Source organism: Hylobates moloch, unplaced genomic scaffold, assembly GCF_009828535.3.
Source record: "Hylobates moloch isolate HMO894 unplaced genomic scaffold, HMol_V3 SCAFFOLD_10, whole genome shotgun sequence".
Taxonomy (NCBI): Eukaryota; Metazoa; Chordata; class Mammalia; order Primates; family Hylobatidae; genus Hylobates; species Hylobates moloch.
The window spans coordinates 5620990-5636169 of record NW_026652285.1 but is presented as its reverse complement, the minus strand read 5'-3'; the positions used below and the strand labels follow the sequence as shown (position 1 = coordinate 5636169).

At 44.8% G+C, this 15180-nt stretch overlaps 2 protein-coding genes across 3 annotated transcripts in view; both read right to left on the bottom strand.

Moving 5' to 3' along the window:
* GDPD1 (glycerophosphodiester phosphodiesterase domain containing 1) overlaps window positions 1–2357 on the bottom strand; it is a 56655-nt gene extending 54298 nt beyond the window's left edge. For both annotated transcript variants that reach the window (XM_032162862.2, XM_032162860.2), the window contains exon 1: window positions 2098–2357. In XM_032162862.2, the coding sequence (XP_032018753.1) occupies window positions 2098–2239 (142 nt within the window). In that variant the 5' untranslated portion in view covers window positions 2240–2357. The remainder of the gene's footprint in view (window positions 1–2097) is intronic.
* A 5228-nt stretch (window positions 2358–7585) lies between these two features.
* Window positions 7586–12819, bottom strand: SMG8 (SMG8 nonsense mediated mRNA decay factor). The gene is made up of 4 exons (XM_032162859.2): window positions 11044–12819; window positions 10338–10483; window positions 9250–10122; window positions 7586–8045 (listed from the first exon to the last, which is right to left on the bottom strand). Exons 1-4 carry the CDS (start codon window positions 12800–12802, stop codon window positions 7848–7850), a joined length of 2976 nt encoding a protein of 991 aa, XP_032018750.1. The 5' UTR covers window positions 12803–12819; the 3' UTR covers window positions 7586–7847.
* Between the last annotated feature and the right edge of the window lie 2361 nt (window positions 12820–15180).

Below are 15180 nucleotides of genomic sequence, written 5' to 3'. Positions count from 1 at the left end.
ATGTGTACTGCCTATCCCCAGAATAGGACTACTATCATTGAAAATTGCTTCTGGCAGGGCGCAGGGTCTCACGTCCGTAATCCCAACACTTTGGGAGGCCAAGGCGGGTGGATCACCTGAGGTCAGGAGTTTGAGACCAGCCTGGCCAACATGGTGAAACCTCGTCTCTACTAAAAATACAAAAATTAGCTGTGCGTGGTGGCGGGAGCCTGTAATCCCAGCTACTCCGGAGGCTGAGGCAGGAGAATCGCTTGAACCCAGGAGGCAGAGGCTGCAGTGAGCCAAGATGGCACCACTGCACTGTAGCCTGGGCGACAAGAGGGAAACTGTGTCTCAAAAAAAAAAAAAGGCTGGGCACGGTGGCTCACGCCTGTAATTCCAGCGCTCTGGGAGGCCGAGACGGGCGGATCACGAGGTCTGAAGATCGAGACCATCCTGGCTAACACGGTGAAACCCCGTCTCTACTACAAATACAAAAAAATTAACTGGGCATGGTGGCGGGCGCCTGTAGTCTCAGCTACTCGGGAGGCTGAGGCAGGAGAATGGCATGAACCCGGGAGGAGGAGCTTGCAGTGAGCCGAGATCACGCCACTGCACTCCAGCCTGGGCGACAGACCAAGACTCCGTCTCAAAACAAACAAACAAACAAACAAACAAACAAAAAACACAAAAAGAAAAAAGAAAAAGGAAAGAAAATTGCTTCTGTGACAACAACTTGAATACTAAAAGTTGGTCTCTGGTTCCAATGGTTGAAGGCACCTTAGTAGTTAAATGTCATCCTGCAGTTTAACCAGGTAGCTATTAAAACAGATAACCCAAATAAACAATAACAAGGCATTTGGCTGACCACCCTTTAAAACCTCTGATGCTTTTCATGAGTGGGAAGGCTAGAATATTATTGAAGTCACTCATTAGAACTATGCTTAATAAAATTATATAGAAGAATGATAATGTACTTCCGTATTTATATTTCAAAACCTTATTCCTTGGCCAGTACTTGTTAGTAAAGTGATTATGGTACTAAACCAAGTTTTAGACTGTAAACTCGTAGAAATTATTATTTCAAGTGTGTATTAAATTTCAAGCAAATTTTAAACCAGTTTAAGATTCATCCTTAAAGAACAGTTAAAATTGATTGAAAATAATCCAAGTTCACCGTACTTTATACGTCATAGTTGAAATGCAATGAAGACACATTATTACACAATAATGAAGAAGCAAAGATTTGGCCTGTTATCTGGGAAATTAGAGGGTGGACTACCTGGGCTCCTTTTAGCAAAACACTTTTCCAAAAGAAACTTATTTTTGTTTTCTTTAAACAATACTGTCCTGTCCTAAACGAAATCATTTTTAGTCTGTTGAAAATCCACGTGTCTTTGCGTGTTTATTTATTTATTTATTGCAGTGCTCAAAAAAAAAAAAAAAAAAAAATGCAAGGTTTCCAGCCCTAGGGACCAGGACGCTCTAGCTCCTGTCTCAGTTCAGCCCTAGCTCTAATTGTGACCTTGGGAAATGTCCCTGGCTCGGGGGACTCGGTTTCCCTCTCTTCTCAATTATGAGTGCCCGGAACGTGGGGGTGGGACGGGCCCCCAGCACCGCAGACAAGGGGCTACAGCTCGTCCAGCTTTATGCAAATCCCCAGCCCTCCTCGTCGCCTCGGCTCTTCCCATCCACTCAGCCACTAGCTCGCTCGGAGCAGTGTGTTCCCGGTGCCCCCCGCGGGGTACCCTCGGTTCTGCACGGCGCTCCCCCTTTGTGTCTTACTGCTAGGAAGGGACCTTGCGATCATCCTTCCATCCGCCGAGAAACGCTCCACCTACCCTTCATTCTCGACCATGTCTTTCTCGTTTCAGAGAACCCCTCACACTGCTGCCCTCGAGAGACCCCCGCCGTGGCTCTGACTGGGAATCCCTCTCCTTCTCTCCCCTCGGGAGACCTTCCCTTCACACAGCCTTCACCTCCGGAAGAGCCCTCAATTCACACAACCCCATTCTTCCTCAAACTCTCAGGGATGGGCACCCGGCTGCCTTTTGCGGAGCCGCAAAGGACCCTCAGCCTCCCCCACCTCCGCCATCGGGTTCTGGGGACCCCTCTCACCTCCGCGGTGAGAGATGTGTTTACTGAGGAATCGCTGCTTCTTTCTCTGGTGGAGCAAGGTCGGGTATTTAAGTAACAAGAATGAGGTCACCAAGTACCCTCCTAGCGTAGAGAGAAGGTAAAAAGCCGCAGTGGACGACATCTCAGTCACCGTGTGGGAAGTCTCCCACCTCCGGGCCCTCTGAACTCCGCTGCGGCAGTAGCAACGACGGCGGCGGCGGCGGCGGCTGCTCGAGGTCGGCTCGCCCCCAGCCGGTGCCAGTGGTGCAGCGCACTTGTCAGTGCCGGCCTACTGCGCATGCGCAGCTGGACCCTAGCGCCCCAGCAACAAAGGGGCTCCGACGCGCAGGCGCTCTCCGGCTCCCGAGTAGGAGCCTGCAGAGATCCCGGGGTGGGCGTTTGTCACCTAGCTCTGTGGACGGACCCTCATGAAGAGAAAGCTTGCAAACCTGCCAGTGTGTTGGCCATCACTCAAGCAGAAAAGACTATTCACGGACAGCCTTTCCTAATTGGAAAATCCACATCAAAAAGGAAAGATTCCAGGGCGCGTCTTAGCCCCTGCTCTAATAAATGCAAATAATTTTTACCTATGGAGGCGATAAAGCTTGCTAAAACACTAAATAAACTCTTCCGTTTATCTCGCCTAGAGAGAATTTCCCCTATGGTCGCATATACTAGAAAAGGTACTGGTTTATCAGTCAAATATCTGAGAGATCGGCCCCTGTCCTCCCTCATTTCATTGTGAAAGTGCAATCCTCATTCTTTGTACACAATAGGCACTGTAGAAGTATTTGTTGACTTACAAGTCCGTATAAAATAACGAAACTTTGTTAAGGTTATAAAGTATTACCTAAAAGTCCTAGAAAGACAGATAACTAAGTTCCAGAAGGCCCTACTAGTTTTCCTTTCACCCGACAAATTACAAACTGCTAACACACGAAGAGCCACACTTCAATGCAAAAGAAATAAATCACCCAGGACTGAGGGAGAAATTTTACGGAGAAGACCATGTCTCCCACAGGACTAGAAAAGCAGAGTGAATATTTAAAATCCTGTGATTCAGCCGGGCGCAGTGGCCCATGCCTGTAATCCCAGCACTTAGGGAGGCCGGGAAGGGTGGATCGCTTGAGCCCGGGAGTTCGAGACCAGCCTGGGCAACATGGCGAAACCCCATCTCTACAAAAAAAATAAGCCCGGCATGGTGGCGTGCACCTGTAGTCACGCTACTCGGGAGGCTAAAGTGGGACTATTGCTTGAGCCTGGAAAATCGAGGCTGCAGTGAGCTATGACTGCACCACTGCACTCCAGCCTGGGCGACAGAGCAAGACCCTATCTCAACTATAAAAAGAAAATTAGAAGAAAACAGGGGGTGCCTGGGCACGGTGGCTCAAGCCTGTAATCCCAGCACTTTGGGAGGCTGAGGTGGGCAGATCATTTGAAGTCAGGAGCCTGGCCAACATGGCGAAATTCCATCTCTACTAAAAATACAAAAATTTGCCAGGGGTGGTGGCGTGTGCCTGTGATCCCAGCTACTCAGGAGGCTGAGGCAGGAGAATCTCTTGGACCTGGGAGGCAGAGGTTGCAATGAGCCGAGATGGCGCCACTGCACTCCAGCCTGGGTAACAGAGCGAGACTCCGTCTCAAAAAAAAAAAAAAAAAAATTCCTTTAGTCAAGGTTGAAGTGAGCCTTGATGGTGCCACTGCACTCCAGCCTGGGCAACAGAGCAACATTCTGAGGAAACTTACAGATTAAAAAATCATGTCTTCTGTTTAGGGCTGTTAAACTATTTCCTGTAGATCAACTGACGCACATAGTTCTATTTTTCAAAATATCACCTGATGACAATGGAAGGGTCTAGAATAAACCACTGTGGCATAAAAATTATTTTGAGGCTGGGCATGGTGGCTCACGCCTGTAATCCCAGCACTTTGGGAGGCCGAGACAGGCAGATCACCTGAGGTCGGGAGTTCGAGACTAGCCTGGCCAACGTGGTGAAACCCTGTATATACTAAAAATACAAAAATAAGCCAGGCATAGTGGTGCATGCCTGTAGTCCCAGCTACTAGGGAGGCTGAGGCAGGAGAATGGCTTGAACCTGGGAGGCGGAGCTTGCAGTGAGCCAAGATCGCGCCACTGCACCCCAGCCTGGGCGACAGAGTGAGACTCTGTCTCTTAAAAAAAAAAAAAAAAAAAAATATATATATATATATATATATATAGAGAGAGAGAGAGAGAGAGAGAGAGAGAGAGAGCTGAAGGTATTTAAGTTCCTGGAATCCCTTATCTGCCTAAAATCAAAGGCTCCCAGAAGAACTTAACTGTCATAAATCTCCTCCCTAGGAACAACTCTAATCTTGTCAGAGATGAGAGACATTGTCACAAAAGTATGATATCTCATGGGTATTCTCCTAAGGACACATTTATGTTTCCAAAAAATCATTTCTTTTTCCGAAAAGTGCTTTCTCCCCAGCTTCTAAGAAGTCATCTGTTCTTCTGCAAGTACCCCCTACCCCTTCCCACCCAGTAAATTTTAGATTATATATAAACCTCAAATTCTAACCGCCTTATTTTTTTTCTTTTTTTAGACAGAGTCTCACTCTGTGGTCCAGGCTGAAGTTCAGCAGCACCATCTTGGCTCACTGAAACCTCTGCCTCCCTCGGGTTTCAAGTGATTCTCCTGCCTCAGCCTCCTGAGTAGCTGGGGCTACAGACACGCACCACCACGCCGGCTAATATTGTGTGTGTGTATATATATTTGTCTTTTCTTTTCTTTTCTTTCTTTTTGAAAAGGAGTTTTGCTCTTGTTGTCTAGGCTGGAGTGCAATGGCACGATCTCAGCTTACCGCAACCTCTGCCTCCTGGGTTGCAGTGATTCTTCTGCCTCAGCCTCCCGAGTAGCTGGGATTACAGGCATGCACCACCCGGCCCAGCTAATTTTGTATTTTTAGTAGAGACAGGGTTTTGCCATGTTGGTCAGGCTGGTCTCGAACTCCCAACCTCAGGTGATCCACCTGCCTGGGCCTCCCAAAGTGCTGGGATTACAGGCATGAGCCACTGGGCCCTGCTAATTTTGTACCTTTAGTAGAGATGGGGTTTCACCATGTTGGCCAGACTGGTCTTGAACTCCTGACCTCAAGTGATCTGCCCACCTTGGCCTCTCAAAGTCCTGGGATTACAAGCTCATTCTTTTATTTTCTAAGAAGACCAAACAACAGGAAAAGTATGAATTCAAAATCAGAGTTCTGAATTTTATTATTTTATATAATTTTCTTTTAATGAAGGCAAGAGAAGGAAGAGGAGCATTTACCTTTTTTTTTTTCTCGAGATGGAGTCTCACTCTGTTACCAAGGCTGGAGTGCAGTGGCACGATCTTGGCTCACTGCAACCTCTGGCTCCCGGGTCCAAGTGATTCTCCTGCCTCAGCCTCCCGAGTAGCTGGGATCACAGGAGCATGCCACCAGGCCTGGCTAATTTTTGTATTTTTAGTAGAGACAGGGTTTCACCATGTTGGTCAGGCTGGTCTCGATCTCCTGCCTTGGCCTCCCAAAGTGCTAGGATTACAGGCATGAGCCAGTGCACCCAGCCTATGTATATTTTTAAATAAAAAAAAATGGCTTTATATGTAGCAAGATGTGTTAAATACATATTTCCTATATATTGAGACTAAAATCTACAATTCTATTTGTCCAACATTTCAAAATTAGTGTGTCTATGGAAATGCAATCAATTACACAAGAGTTTAGGTATGTTAACTTACTTTGTACTTACCTAATTGGTGATATATCACAATATACCACTATATCTCCATCTGATTGGTGATAACAACTAGATGGTGATAAAAATTAGATGGTGATATAGTGGTATATTGTCATGTTGATGCTGGTGAAAGTTACCATAGATTGGTAAGAATTTTTTTTTTTTTTTTTTTTTTTTTTTGAGACGAAGCCTCACTCTGTCACCAGGCTGGAATGCAGTGGCACGATCTTGGCTCACTGCAACTTCCGCCTCCCGGATTCAACCGATTCTCCTGCCTCAGCCTCCCAAGTAGCTGGGACTACAGGGGTGTGCCACTACACCCAGCTAGGTTTTGTATTTTTAGTAGAGATACGGTTTCACCATGTTGGCCAGGATGGTCTCGATCCCTTGACCTCATGATCCGCCCGCCTCGGCCTCCTAAAGTGCTGGGATTACAGGTGTGAGCCACCGCGCCTGGCACAAGATGTTTTTTTTTTTAGACAGGGTCTTGCTCTGTTGGGGTGGTATGATCACAGCTCACTGCAGCCTAGACCCACTGGGGTCAAGCCATCCTCCCACCTCAGCCTCCTGAGTAGCTGGGACTACAGGCATGCACCACCACATCTTTATCTTTTTTTTTTTTTTTTTTTTTTGTAGAGACAAGGTCTCACTATGTCTTCCAGGCTGATCTTAAGGGATCCTCCTGCCGCCTAAACCACCCTAAGTGCTGCAATTAAAGGCATGAGCCATTGTGCCCAGCCTGATTGATAAGATTTGGATCACTTAGCAAATTGTTTCACAGTACAGTAATTTTTAAAGAATAGTCTGCATTGACCAGGCAAAGTGGCTCACGCCTGTAATCCCAAGACTTTGGGAGGCCGAGGCAGGTGGATCACCTGAGGTCAGGAGTTCAAGACCAGCCTGGGCAACATGGCAAAATCCCATCTCTACTAAAAATACAAAAATTAGCTAGGCGTCATGGCACGTGCCCATAATCCCGGCTACTCAGGAGGCTGAGGCAGGAGAATCACTTGAACCCAGGAGGCGGAGGTTGCAATGAGCCAAGATCACGCCACCGCACTCCAGCCTGGGTGACAGAGTGAGACTCTGTGTCAAAAAAAAAAAGAATAGTTCGCATTAATATACTGGATTAAAAAGTTTAGCTTAGATAATATTCATTTAAAATATGGTATGTCATCAGGCCAAGATAAGAACAAAACCGTTTAACTAAAGTACCAGAATTGTGAGTCAACCAATTGTGCTTTTTTTGGAATTAAATCAAATATCTTCATATTATTACCAGATAACCTAATGTATCAACTTGTTTAGAAGATAATTTCAAGACTAGTATCTTAATAAAAATCCCAGCTAGGCTGGGCGTGGTAGCTCATGCCTGTAATCCCAGCACTTTGGGAGGATGAGGTGGGCCGATCACCTCCTGAGGTCAGGAGTTCGAGACCAGCCTGGCCAACGTGGAGAAACCGTCTCTACTAAAAGTACAAAATTAGCCAGGCGTGGAGGCGCATGCCTATAATCCCAGCTATTTGGGAGGCTGAGGCAGGAGAATGGCTTGAACCTGGGAGGCGGAGTCTGCTGTGAGCTGTGATTGCACCATTGCACTGCAGCCTGGGCAACAAGAGTGAAACTCCGTCTGAAAAAAAAAAAAAACCAGCTAAAACATTATTTTAACAAAAACAAAATTTTGGCTCAACATGGTTATGCAACATTCAGTTATAATAGAAACATGTTTAATTATGGAGAGTAAAACAGAAACGAGAAAAAACAGATATCATCCATGTATTTTGTATTCTTTTCTAGAACAACCAGTTTTTATTAGAAAGCTGTAGCTACGTTTACAATAAATATCAACAATATAATGAAAAAGTAGAACAAATTAGTTTCCAAATACTGAACTCCTATAACCAAAACACATTTTGGATTTGGGAAAACACAGTAAACACATACCAAAAACAAAAACCAGCTCAAGTACAGGATTGAACTGGCTGGAAAACACTTATTGTGTTACTGCCTTAAGAACCCCACGGAGCACCTTGTAGCTCATTAACTGCACATTTTCCTTAGGGGGGAAACAAGGTCCTCTCTCAGTCACATATGCATAAGGAAATCTCAAAACCCAAAGGCCATCAGGTGGAAGGGTGATTTCTTGCTTTTCCGGGTAGAATACCGGACATGGTGGAGGGCCTGGTTGAACCTGAAAAACACAGGTAGTATAATTATTTTTACATTTCTCAACATGAAACAACTGAAAGATAAATGCCTAAACAGACGATAGGTTCAAAGAACATATAAGGCCAGACGTGGTGGCTCACGCCTGTAATCCCAGCACTTTGGGAGGCTGAGGCAGGTGAATCACGAAATCAGGAGTTCGAGACCAGCCTGGCCAACATGGAGAAACCCCATCTCTACTAAAAATACAAAAAATTAGTCGGGTGTGGTGGCGTGTGCCTGTAATCTGTTACTGGGGAGGCTGGGGCAGGAGAACAGCTTGAACCCAGGAGGTGGAGGTGCAGTGAGCTGAGATTGCACCACTGCCCTCCAGCTTGTGCAACAGAGCGAGACTCTGTCTCAAAAAAAAACCAACCAAACAAACAAATAAATAAAAGAGCATACAAGATTAAGCAGATATGGGTACACTCCTAACTCTAATTGTATCCAATATTATATTATTTAGTCTCAAATATTATTCTGCTTTTCCCCAGAACATTTTTTTTGCGGGGGGAATGGAGTCTTAGTCACCCAGGCTGGAGTGCAATGGCGTGATCTTGGCTCACTGCAACCTCCACCTACAGGGTTCAAGTGATTCTCCTGACTCAGCCTCCCAAGTAGCTGGGATTACAGGCGCCTTCCACCACGCCTGGCTAATTTTTTGTATTTTTAGTAGAGACAGGGTTTCGCCATGTTGCCCAGGCTGGTCTCGAACTCCTGACTTCAGGTGATCCGCCCGCCTTGGCCTCCCAAAGTGCTGGAATTACAGGCATGACTCACTGCGCCCGGCCTTTTCTCCAGAATTTTAACTTCAAGTTCTGCCTTTGAATGAAATGATGTGAATTGATGGTGTGAATGGATTAAAATACCCACAATGTATTTTTTAAAAAACAGAATATTAGGTATGGAAGGTATTTAAATTTAAGACCTGTTTAATTAAATAATTCGTTTTTTAATTTAATTTTTTGTAGAGATACAAGTCTCACTATGTTGCTCAGGCTGGTCTTAAACTCTTGGGCTCAAGCAATCCTCCCACCTTGGCCTCCCAAACTTCTGGGATTACAAGCATGAGCCACTGCCCTCAGCCTGAAATAATTAGTTTTGATGCTAACTTGTACTTTTTAAAATCAATCAAAACAAACATCAGCATTTTTTACTTGTTTGGGGCTGCAGAGGGTTATATTTCTTACCTGAGGCATTAGTATTATCTGCAAAGGAGCATCAGGAACCACAACAAAAAGCCTCATAAGTTGAGCATAATGAGGTTTCAGCCCTCTACCTTGAGAGGATGACAGAATATATAAGGGCATGTCACTATTTAGGGCTTTTAAAGCTGATTCCTTTGGCCCACTTCCCATTACTTTCATTACTTTGTCAGGCCCAGAGCACATGAATCTCCGACCTCGAGAGTCTTCGTATTCAAAGCCCACAAAAGCTCGAGCTATGTCATCTCGCCGTCTTCCTCTTCCCATTACAACTGCACTTCTCTTTCCAGGAATAGCTTTATTTGGAGCAGGCCAAGAGTTTGTGTCTAAGTCTCCTTCATCTTCAGCTCTAGTCCTGATGACAATGTCCCAAGGCATAAGATAATTTGTTCCTGGAATAAAGCCCTGTTGGTCCAAACCTGTATGAAAGTTATAAGACTTAGCAGGGCCTAGTTTAACCAAAGACCAGCTGGAGAATTTGGGTAGGAGACCTTTAGGGCAATTTGAATGTAGCATGCCTGGGAGATACTCAACTGTGGATGCCTGTCGATCAACCAAGTTTGGTCTCTTCTCAGTTTTCACTTCTACTTGACCATGAACTTCTGGATTATCTCCTCCTGCTTGTGGATCAGCTGGATAGGTACCTAAGCTATCCGTGGATTGGCCCAAACTCAAAGCTAAACTCAGGCTTGTGCTCTCTCCTTGGGTTTGAGGTTCTTTTTCTTTAAGTTTATCAGCATCCGAATCTGGAGGAGCAGGAGAGGATTCATTTTTAGCAGGAGCAGGATCTGGAGTACTTGGTTCAAATACTGGGAAATTGATATGATCCAATTTTCCACAACACTTTTCTTCCAGAAGCTATAGAGGGTAAGAAAAAAAATCCAGTAAGTTTTTCATTTTAAATAATACATTCTTCATTTTTATGTACACATAAAGAAACTTGCTCTTGTTTATATATTATACTGCAGTTGCATTTGCTTTTCTACTTACTCTGCTATTGAAAATATGTTTTTACTCAGATGATATTTAACAAAAAAATACAGAAGAGGAAGAAGAAAAAATTCAGAGTCTACCTGATAGAAGTCATAATTGGCTGCTTTGATATCAAAGGGATCATCTCGAGGTGCTTGTTTCCTTCCACAGTTGCAAGCACCGGTAGATCGAGCTCGGCTATTGTGATATAGCACAGGAGGATTTCTATCAGCCTCTGGTTTTTCTCCTGGAAAATATAACAGCCACTATTAATTTCACCAACACAATGCGCAAATTTACTTTGCATTCTACAACATCTAACCCCACAAATACTCCCAGTAGTTCTTTGGAAAGAAAAACAAACAAAAACCTTGCCTAAATACACATAACAGAAGAAGCAAGTGAAAGTATATAAAATAATTTATATTATAAATCTAAAGTTTAGAGTTTTTAAGTGAATTTTTCCTCCTGCTACCATTATCATGTACCATCATCTAACATAACATTCATTTTAGTTCTACAAATCCTCCGAGGCAAAAATGTTAATATGAAATGTCTGAAATTTTATACTACTTAATAATTCTCATTTACCAATTCACTAGGACGTATTCTTTAAATGAAAAAAAATAAAGTAGTCATAGCTGATATTTTCCTTTACAGCAGGAGAGAAAACGTATAGCTGATGCACCTAAATTTCTGTAGGGCTCTTTCTAAAATATCAATACATAGTGAACAGACTATCTTAAAACAAGAATGAAAACACAGCCCAAAGTTTTTATTTCAAAATGCTGAAAAAAATTTAGCTACCTGATTTAGGTAATGAGTGAAATTTGTGTACACAGTGTTGATCAGTTAAACTTCTCTCCTCACAGAGCTGATGGCCATTGCTCCAAAATTTGTAGCAGTCCTCATGTAACTGCATGGCGTATTTGTGAAATGCTGGACCTCTAGCATGTTGACTGTACACTCGAAGAGCCTGGGCAAGCTGATTCTTATGGACAGTCATTGTGTAATTATGAGGCAAATTTGACTGATAGGCACTGTGGGCCATGGGTAAAGCTTTTTGGCATCGGTTTTCTGAGAATTTTGTGTCAATATCCAAAAATCCTTCCAAGACTTTAATACTGCTTAAAATCTTAGATGTTAGCTCTCCAGTGGGTGACCCCAAGTCCTCCTCTTTCCCATCAATAGCCACCTCATACAGTTTTGAAGCTGCTGAGATCCACTTCTGATAAGTAGGAAGTTCAAAATGGGAAGGCTGTGGGTTCCTGCCCACACTGTCATCGAAACCTTTCTTGCTTAGGACTAGCTCCACATGCTGCCATAGGAATTCCCGAAGAGTGAAATCCACTAGCTGGCCTGAAGAACTGGAACTGCTGCTGTCAATGTGAAAGGAAAGTTGTTGTCGGCTGTGCTGCCTCATCACCTGGTATCGCCTAGGCCCAGAAAGGGCTGCAGGCACCAGCAAAGATTCCGGGTCCTTCACAGTACAATGACTCCTAAGTTGGTCCAGCAACATACCTACTGGGTCCTCCTCCTGGCTTCCGGGTACTATGTACACGAAAGCTTGGTTGGCAGGCACAGTAAAGAGGCAGTTGATGCTCTGATTAGTCAAGACACGACTCTTCCGGAAGATTCTATAGATCTGGTCCTCCAGGGCATGCTGCAGCCTCCTTTTGGGAGAATGTTTCTTGGGCTTGTCTGGATGAGCTGGGTCTTGGTTCCGAGGAGGTTCTACCTTGAGGGCTCCATTGAGTTGAAAGAGGAAAAGGAGTCTAGGTGGGCAAGGTCGGCAGTTTAGCTTCCAGTCTTTGCCAACTGGACAATCCTTAATGGCTGTTTTAAGGAGCGGCAGGACCTTCTGTCTCAGCCCATCCAGGGCTCTGAATACTCGATCATAAGTGATATCAAAGGAACAAGTGGGATGGACCAGAAGCAAGATATGACAGACAGAGAATAGGTAAAGGAGACTGAGGCACTGCAGCTTCTCTTGATGCTTCCAGAACTCGTGTGCTTCTGCATGAGGTAAAGAGAGTCCACCTCCAGCTTCCCCGCTCTGAAGAGCCCGACAAGCCCGTAGAAGCTGTGAATTGTCACAGATGGAGGTGAGGAGAAGATACAGAACTTTGCTTTCCTGATTGTAGTAGGCCTGCAGAAGGCTGTAGTCCTGGGAGCCTGCCTCAGTTCGGTTACCTTCCGCGGCAGCTCCACTTCCCCGAACTGAATCCTCGGCTGCAGCCCCAGGGTCCTCGGCTCCACCGGCCTCACCCACGGCGCCAGCCTCAGTCCTGATTCCAGGTCCTGGATCCCCAGGATCTTGGTGGCGAAAGAGGGGAAAGACCTGTCGGTCGCACACCGTATTCACAAGAGAGAACTTCTCGGAATTCAGGCGTAGAGCCGTCTTGCCGAAGATTCCCACAACGCAGATCTCATCCTCCCGCCATGGAGGCTCCGGTCCGCCAGCCGCGCTCCCTCCGCCCTCAGTAGGGGACCCTCCGGGACTTTCAGAGCCCATCCAGGCTGACGCTCCCATAAGAAGCTCTCGCAAGCTCACAGGACCAGCCATAGTGCAGAGCCTTCTCTAGAGTCCTTCCGGTCCGTTAGTAAAACCGACCGGCTTTCGTCCAATTTTGAAATCCTTCCTCCGCTTCTTCAGTTCCTGCTTTCCCGTCACTTGAGTTCCGCCTCCTCTTCTCTCCTAGTTTAAGAGTTTCCTCAACTGTGGGAATTGAGATATCAAAAACAAAACAAAACTGGGGACGAGTGCGGTGGCTCACGCCTGTAATCCTAGCACTTTGGGAGGCCGAGGCGGGCGGATCCCCTGAAGTCAGGAGTTCGAGACCAGGCTGGCCAACATGGTGAAACCCCATCTCCACTAAAAATACAAAAATTAGCCGGGCGTGGTGGCGGGCGCCTGTAATCCCAGCTACTCGGGAGGCTGAGGCAGGAGAATCGCTTGAACCCAGGAGGCGGAAGTTGCAGTGAACCAAGATCAAACCATTGCACTCCAGCCTGGGCAACAAGAGCGAAAACAGTCTAAAAAAAAAAAAAAGCAAAAATTAGGTGTGTCGTGGCGCATACCTGTAGTTCCAGCTGCTCAGGAGGCTGAGGCAGGAGAATTGCTCGAACCGGCAGGTGGAGGTTGCAGTGAGCCGAGATCACCCCACTGCACTCCAGCCTAGGCGACAGAGTGAGACTCCGTCTCAAAAAAAAAAAAAAAAAAAAAAATTGCGAAATATCTTGTGTGTAAATTGTAACTTGCAGAACCTCTCTAACTAGCAGGCATATTGACAAATAGCTGCCAGGATAAAACTAACAACCAGATTTAAATGTATAATTATAACATGTTTATTATTCTGAGGTTTTGTAAAAAATAAAAACCTTTGAATCTAAAAAAATTATCTATAGCACTATACAATAACATGACTGAATCTTTAAAATAACTGTTGATTGAAAGAAATCAGAAACAAAAGTGTATATACCCTATAATTCTATTTCTTTTTTTTTTTTTTTTTTGAGATGCAGTCTTGCTCTCTGGCCAGGCTAGAGATCAGTGGCGCGATCTCGACTCACTGCAACCTCTGGCGCCCGGGTGCAAGTGATTCTCTTGCCTCAGCCTCCCAGGTAGCTGGGATTACAGGTGCATGAGACCACACCCAGCTAACTTTTGTATTTTTAATAGAGACAGGATTTCACCGTGTTGGCCAGGATAGTCTCAATCTCCTGATCTCGCGATCTGCCCGCCTTGGTCTCCCAAAGTGGTGGGATTACAGGCGAGAGCCACTGCGCCAGGCCTGATTTTATTTCTATAGAGTTCAAAAGCAAGCAAAATAAACCACTGCATTTAGGGATGTGTTCTTACTAAAAGCAAGGAAATATTTATTGTACCAAGTAGGTCAGTGATTACTTAGTGAGGGAAGGGATTATGATATGATAGAAGAAGGAGACACATAGGGCTTCTAAGGATACTAATCGTATATATTTCTTGGTGGTTATGTGTTTGTTATATATATAAAATAATATATATAACAAATATATAATAACAAATATATATAATAATATATATAATATATAACAAATATATAATAATATATATAACAAATATATATATAATAATATAACAAATATATATTATATATAATAATATATATATAACAAATATATATTATATATAATAATATATATATAACAAATATATATTATATATATAATAATATATATATTTTGAGACAGAGTCTTGCTCTGTTGCCCAGAGTGGAGTGCAGTGGCGCAATCTAGGCTCACTGCAAACTCCACCTCCCAGGTTCAAGTGATTCTACTGCCTCAGCCTCCCAAGGAGCTGGGATTACAGGCGCATCACCATGGGCGGCTAATTTTAGTATTTTTAGTAGAGATGGTGTTTCACCATGTTGGCCAGGCTGGTCTCGAACTCCTGACCTCACATCATCCACCCACCTTGGCCTCCCAAAGTGCTGGGATTACAGGTGTCAGCCACCACACCTGGTCTCCGGCCTAAAATTTTTCTTTTTTTTTTTTTGAGACAGAGTCTCACTCTGTCACCCCGGCTGGAGTTTAGTGGTGCTATCTGGGCTCACTGCAACCTCCATCTCCTGTTCTCTGTCTCCGTCTCCTCAAGCAATTCTTCTGCCTCAGCCTCCCAAGTAGCTGGGATTACAAGCACGCACCACCATGCCCAGCTAAATTTGTATTTTTAGTAGAGATGGGGTTTCACCATGTTACCCAGGCTGGTCTCGAACTTCCAACCCCAGGTGATCTGCCCACCTCGGCCTCCCAAAGTGCTGGGATTATAGGTTTGAGCCATCACGCTCGGCATTGATTTTTTAATTCATATTATTATTATTTTTTTTTTGAGACAGAGTCTGGCTCTGTCGCCCAGACTGGAGTGCAGTGGTGCAATCTCGGCTCACTGCAAGCTCCGCCTCC